Source organism: Cynoglossus semilaevis, chromosome 2 (assembly GCF_000523025.1).
Source record: "Cynoglossus semilaevis isolate Cse_v1.0 chromosome 2, Cse_v1.0, whole genome shotgun sequence".
NCBI lineage: Eukaryota > Metazoa > Chordata > Actinopteri > Pleuronectiformes > Cynoglossidae > Cynoglossus > Cynoglossus semilaevis.
Window position 1 is genome coordinate 8,591,160 of NC_024308.1, and position 6,766 is coordinate 8,597,925.

General features: G+C 41.6%; 1 protein-coding gene across 1 annotated transcript in view; it reads right to left on the bottom strand.

The window, feature by feature from the left end:
• lpl2a (lipoprotein lipase 2 a) overlaps positions 1–4,258 on the bottom strand; it is a 6,716-nt gene extending 2,458 nt beyond the window's left edge. The window contains exons 1-7 of the mRNA XM_008335302.3: positions 3,734–4,258; positions 2,691–2,887; positions 2,248–2,427; positions 2,018–2,129; positions 1,612–1,845; positions 548–790; positions 103–223 (exon numbers count right to left, since the gene is read on the bottom strand). Of these exons, the coding sequence (XP_008333524.1) occupies positions 103–223; positions 548–790; positions 1,612–1,845; positions 2,018–2,129; positions 2,248–2,427; positions 2,691–2,887; positions 3,734–3,833 (1,187 nt within the window). The 5' untranslated portion in view covers positions 3,834–4,258. The remainder of the gene's footprint in view (positions 1–102; positions 224–547; positions 791–1,611; positions 1,846–2,017; positions 2,130–2,247; positions 2,428–2,690; positions 2,888–3,733) is intronic.
• Positions 4,259–6,766: the final 2,508 nt, after the last annotated feature.

Consider the following 6,766-nt stretch of genomic DNA (forward strand, 5'->3'; position numbering starts at 1 on the left):
AAATTAAAATATTCATTTAAATAGAACAGACAGGGTGATGGGGGATCGTAGGTTCCAGTGGGTCATGGCAGCAAATAAGTAAATATAATTTAAGTCACTCACAGTTTGAGCTGCAGGTTTTCAGTCTCTCCTTTCGTTCCATACAGTGACACTGTAAGCGAAGGCTCCATCTCTGAACGATTCACCTTGCTGGAGAAATGGATCTTCAGCTGATAGTGGTAAACTGTAAAGTAAGACACTGATTAGTTTACACTTGCGTGTATTGTTACTGGCTGTAAAATAATCCAAATGTTGGTTTAGCAGAAACAGGCAGAGAGAATTAAAGGTAATCTGCAGCCAAACAACTAGGATTTGAAACTGCTAAGCTGTAAGTGCTTTAAATGTCTACGAATATTTTTTAACCTCTACAGTAACAGAGTTGTTACATGTTAGCTAGTGAACATGTTAGCCAGGGGACATGTTAGCTAGTGGACATGTTAGCCAGTGGACTGTTCACCTGTGTTGTTTTTCAATTTGACTGGGCAAAAAAAGACAACTGACCACTGACCTCTGAATGGCATGGACGCTCGTGTTCTGGTGTACATCTGCACATTGCGTGCCTTGCGGACCTTGCTGATGTCATAGCCCACTGTGTTGCAGCGGCCTTTGCGGCAGCTGAGACACATGCCACGGTTGAAAATGTCGTTGCTGCCGCACCTGTAGGCCTTGGCGGGTTCCTGCTTATTTAGCAGAGAGTCGATGAACAGGTGGACGGAGCGCTCGTGTTCACACTTGACCGCATCAGTGATGGCTGAAAAGGAGGAGGGAGGAGGATGTTTAATACTAGACAAATGACGGGTCGATTTGATTTTGAATGACATCAGTTCATACAGGTGGTCAAATGTTGCTGTTGGACTCAGTCCACTCTGAGTCACGTATATGCATTTATGCCAGTCACATATTTGCTCAAGTCCATCCCAGCAACCTGTTCAGCCACAGCGACTGTTGGTGTGACTGACCTTTCCTCCGCAATGTCTGAGGCCTCTGTTTATTTTCAGCGGGGTGTGAATGAGGCCGTTGTGCAACAGACAGCGACAATGTTCACTGTTAAGTTGATTAAGAACAAGTAGCAAGTTGTTCCTGCGGAGCTGCCGACTTCAGCCTTAGGCTGTTCATATGTGTAATTGTGCTGACATGAACCATACATTAAATCAATAGATTTTTATTAAAACATCATATTTAAAAAATATATTTAAAAAAAATAATGTTCATTTAAAACTGGTCCCTAAGAACTAAGGTGTGTTTGATTCATTCTTACACCAGTAATGGTGCTATCTAAGGTAGCAGTTGCTAGCCGTTAGCTTGCAGGAACTTATTAGACGTCAAGTTCAACACGGAGGTGGCTGTTTATTGTATAAATTAAACAGGCAGTGGGTTCTAATGTTTTGGTGCAATAGTACTGATGCCTGTGAGGAGAAGGTTTGGTTTGTAGCTGTTTTGTTTCAAAGATGGGGGAGGTGCTGTGCTATCCACCTGTTTTGGTATCTTGTATTAATCCAACATTTTCTGAGACCTTAATTGATTATTCTACCTATTTGTTTACAGACCCAAAAAGCTGAATTTGACCCTCACCAAATAACCCAAAGTTTGCGATCTTCTCCAGTGCACCTCTGAGGTTACATCCAGGCTGGAAGCTTCCTCCGTTGGGGTAAATGTCCACATGACCAACAGGCTGCTGGATACCAATGCTGAGTCCCAAGGAGCCGCGTGTGAAGGTATGGAGGACGTCCACAAAGTAAGCATCATCCGGGGAGAGGCGTTTGTGTTCATGTTCACCCTCAAAGTCTGGACCAGCTGGGTCCAAACCTGCAGATGTGGACAAGAGACAAGAGACAAGAGACAGGAGACAAGAGACAGTTATGGTCAAAACAAATAAAAAACCCAAATTTTACAAACAATATACACATTGTGTAAGGTGAAAGTATTACTGAATTATTGCATGACAAAGAAGAAACAACAAGAAGTGTTGACTGATTACCAGTTATTCGTCCAACTTTATTGGTGGCATGGCTGCCAGCAAATCCTGCCACATGGGCGCCGAGGCTGTAGCCAATCAGGTGGATGTTCTCAAGGGGCAGGTGAGTGGTTTCCTTTTGAAAAAGAAGTCAATTAAAGTCTAAACTTTAAAGTACACTCCCTTGTGTTTGATCGTTAGGGGTTGATACAATCTGAAGGTCAGAGAGAGGCAGGAAGTTAGTTCTCACTGACCTCGATCCAGTCGATGAAGCGAGCGATCTCCCGTCCAACTGCTTTGGTTTTCTGAGCCGCGATCACGTAGTGGTTCTGCGCGGATGAGAGCCAATCCACCACGATAACATTAGCTGTTTGTTCTCTGTTGTACAGAGCCTCCACCAGCTGGGACACCCAGCTCTCGAACATACCACTGACCTGGAGGAACACAGCAGAGGAGTTGGCTAGGGTTACAATACATCAATGTCCGTGCGCTGCTCTGATCCGTTTTCCCACACATTCTTACATTTTAACCAAAATCTGTTGTGACGTGACATGACATTGAGACTCCAGAGTCTGGTTTTGTAAAGAAACACTACAAGTCCCAGTACAACAGAAACAAAGAACAAAGTACAAAGAACAAAGCTCCAAGTGTTAAAGACCCAGGGCATGTCAAAACAGGCACAAACATCTCTGCTCACCGTCCATCCATGGATCACTAGGAACGTTTTTGAAGTGCTGTTAAAGCTGCATGCGTTGAGGGAGTCAGGATTCCCAGGAATGATGTAGCATATGTCATCATCCGGATAAGATGGTTTGCGCAGAGAGAACTTGGCGATGGTTTCGTTGATGCCATCTTTGTGTTGAAACAAGTCATTCAGAGGATCCAGGAAGTTACCTGGTGGTGGAGAATTAAGGTTCACTATGTCATTTTCTTTTTTGAGAGAAAGAATAATCCTGACATCCTGTCAGATGTTACAAAGTAAAGTTCTGCTCAGGAAGTGGGGGACGCCTGACTAACTATCTGAGTGACTGTCTGCAATAAGCTCCTGCCCCCTGAGGGCCCCTCACTAAATGAGCTTCTACCTTAGACCACATCAGTTCTGAGGGTTACAGAAGTTCACTTGGTCAGACTGAGCTCCATAGTAACCAGCCAGGGCCCCACCCACCCCCTCCCCACAGCTTTGTTCCCGCCCTTCACCCTCCATAATCTGTACAAGTTTCTCTGTGGTCTTGACACAGTCAGCTGACTCAACTACACTGGGGGTTGTGCAGATTTTCAGAATGGGGGTTGGATGTAGGAACCACAGAGACATTAATGAGGCTCATATGGACTGTAGTGTTTTATGAGCCACAATGTTAACATTATGATCAGGGTTTGACTTCCTCTAAACATCATTTAGTGACAAAGTGTTTTAGTTTAACTGTTGTATGTAAGAGCAGAAAACAACAGTCCAACTCTGTTGTCTTGAACAACATATTTGTTTGTCAAAAAACACCAAGATGGATTTCCTCACAGACACGTGATATAGAGTGGGCTGTAAATACCGTGTACTTTATTCTCAGGGTTTAAACTACACGCGCACAAATATACATTAACACTGAAACGCCGTGCGTAAAAGTGCCAAGGTTTCCCTCCGTTTCTCCGCCTCATCACCGCGTTTGTCCGCACTGAAACAACTGCACATGAAACTCATTGAACTTGATGAGCGTGAAGGTGGACGAGATCGGATTGGCAACTCACCAAAAATAGAATCAGCGAGCTCCTCTTCCACGGACGTCACATACTGCACAGCTGCACCGAAGACCAGAAAGCACAGAAACTGGATTCGCCAAGCTTTCATGTCTTTCACAGCTTATTCCTGTTAGAGAAAATGTGTCCTTCAACACTGGGGAAGAATCGGGCAGCTGTTGCACCCACAGAAGTTCCTGATATTCCCCTGTTTGGAATAATCCTGTGCGTCCTGTTGCGCGCAGAGCGCTGATATCTGAGCCACCTTGAACATGCCGCGTCTTAAATAGAACCTCTGACAAGCCATTGGCTGTTGACCCCGGGCGGGGAATGGAAAAAAATATATGTGTAAAGTCAATCATTACACTGTCGCAAAGCCTATGGCTGCCAGTATTAATTGTCTCTGCCGCCATTGTAACGTTTTATTCCTTTTGATTCTGTCAAGGTCAGAAAAAAATTAAAGAATAGGAGAAAAATAAGTTCAGCTGTTAATTTGCCAAAAAATTAAAAAACAAAACAAAACATGGGAGTAGTTACACAGAAAGAAAAATCACAATGTATTTTATAAAGTTCTCTATGTGAAATAGTGACATGGAAAGAAAAAGTCAAATGCAACATTCCTATACCTTTATTTTTCTCAGAGTCTGTGTTATTTGCACTGTAAACACTGTCAACACACTATTGTTTATAGTTAGTTTCAGTTCATGACACTGAGGTGGATTGTGAGTTGTTGTTGTTGTTGAATGAAGCCAACCTTGGTGCACTGTATCAGTAACAGTGGGCTGTGAGTGTGTCACCGGTCACCTACATGGCTCTTTCTCTCTGACATTCCAGGGCCCATGCAGTTTGGCTGGACATAAAGGAGCCTCTCGAGGAGGCTTTGGGGCCCATGTTCACTGATGTGCTGTTGTCATGGCATCACAGAGCAGGAACAAACAGGCAGTGGGCAGCAGGAGGTGCTGTCACAGTTAAAGGTTGCCTGTATGTAACCATGATTTTAAGAACACAAATATGCACATTGTGTCTAGTCATGATAATAGAACCTTAATACAGAATGGACGTAGCCACCAGACAAGCTTTGGATGCACTGACTGGTTTTATTTGTAACTGTGTATCATACATTTTTCTCAGTAACTTTCAATCTCATGGATGATGCATGCAATGTCTATTTTCAGAACTTTCGTCTTGCAACCAAAGTTTGAAATCAGATGACTGCAGAATGTCTTATATCTGGTCTAAGGTCCTCGGTCTGTGCTGAAATAAGGTTCCATTGGCCAACAGACTGGTTTAGCAAATTCAAAATTGGCCTTACTTCAAGATCTTTAACTTTTTCCCCTTATTGAGGTTTTCACACATTTGATGTCAAGAAAGGCAGTTACTACCCATGCAGTGTAGTGGTTCAACAATGAAAACTTGGTTTAGGATTCACTCAAAGCTATGTTGCTACCTTGTAACATTTGGTCTGGTTCAGATCAGTGGGAAAATGTACCACTATGTAATAATGTTAAACATCAAAACATTTTGTTACTTCAGAAGTTGGAAGTGTTGTGCATTTCCTGGTGGCAGTATGGGAACCTGACTGAATAAAAGTTCACAGCTCTTCACTGTAAGAACCACAGTCATGTCAACAACTGTATCATTCAAACTGCCATTATTCAGGCAGAACGGTACAGAAACAATAAAACTGAATCAGCTTTTATCATCTATTGAATAAGTCCAGACCCAAAACTATTGCTAAATATCTCAACTAGTTCTGTTCCAGAACAGGGGGAACATTTCCTGAGAAAACAAACCCTTGAGTCAAAAGCATCAGGGAATTGTGTTTTCTTTTCATATACTGTGAATTTGTCCACTGTTGCACAATATGTTTTGAATTTTTAGCAAAACTGGATTAGCAATAACAACCAGTGGTAATCCAGTATCCAGTATTATTACTATTCACTGGAAGAGGGCAGTAAGTGGCTGCAGATGTTTAAAATGCTGCTGAAGAAGTTCAGCCCAACCATAACAACAACTACTGCCCTGCTCTGTGGGACATTACACCATCAGACCTCCAGAAGACAAATGTGTTGAGGATTAGCAGGTCTACAGGTGTATTGACAGGGGACAGCCTGCTACAATAACAACTTCCATAAAAAGGGTTAGGGTTAGAGTTAGTTTCATAAACTGTTATGAAACTAAAAAATATAACATTCATATAATAGCACTTAACAGTAAGAGTGAAATAGATTCCCTCTGGAAATGCATTCATTAGTGGGGAGGGTCCAAGGCCAGGTGGGCTACATGGTGAGCTACACTTGCCACTGCAGCAAGAAGATCGCTGGTTTAAATGTTCAGCATCTGTTCCAACATGTTCCTTTGGTGACATGAAACCAAAATATGACACACGTGGAAAAGCAGGTTGTGTTACAGTTAGCTCAGAGTTGGCGATCGAACGAGGAGAATTTAAGTGTCACATCTAAGGACTGCAATAAGGTTTCCGTAATGTACTTTCCAGTTTGGGAAAAATTGAAAAAATTTGATTATTTAATTAGATGCATACAAATGTGAAGCAAATGCACTGGATTGTAATGAGAAGAATTTCTATAAGTCAGTGTATCATGAATTTTAAACCAAAATTAAAAAACACTTAACCTCACCATATAAGGATGTTTCCATGTCAAAGCCTACCCATATAAATGTGTAACTGTGTATTCATTTGTAAATGATAAAGTATTAAGAATCTAATTAAAATTTTTAAATATACAATAATAATAAATCATCTGCATCGATTTATGCTGTACCTTTTATTTAGAGTTTTAATTCTATTAAGATTTATTCTTTATATGTTAAATTAGTTTGATTGATGGATTTAACATTTTTGTCTCCTGAAGTGGTTCATGTCAAATGTTCGTACAGTTGGTTTTGTGTTTCTTAAAATACAATGCTTTTAGCTGCGGGTGCAAGAAGAACATGTTTTATACAAGTTTTACCAAATGTTTCCAATTCCTGAACAGACTTCTTTATTTTACACACTGCCTCTCTGGGCAGTTTGGAAGATTCAAA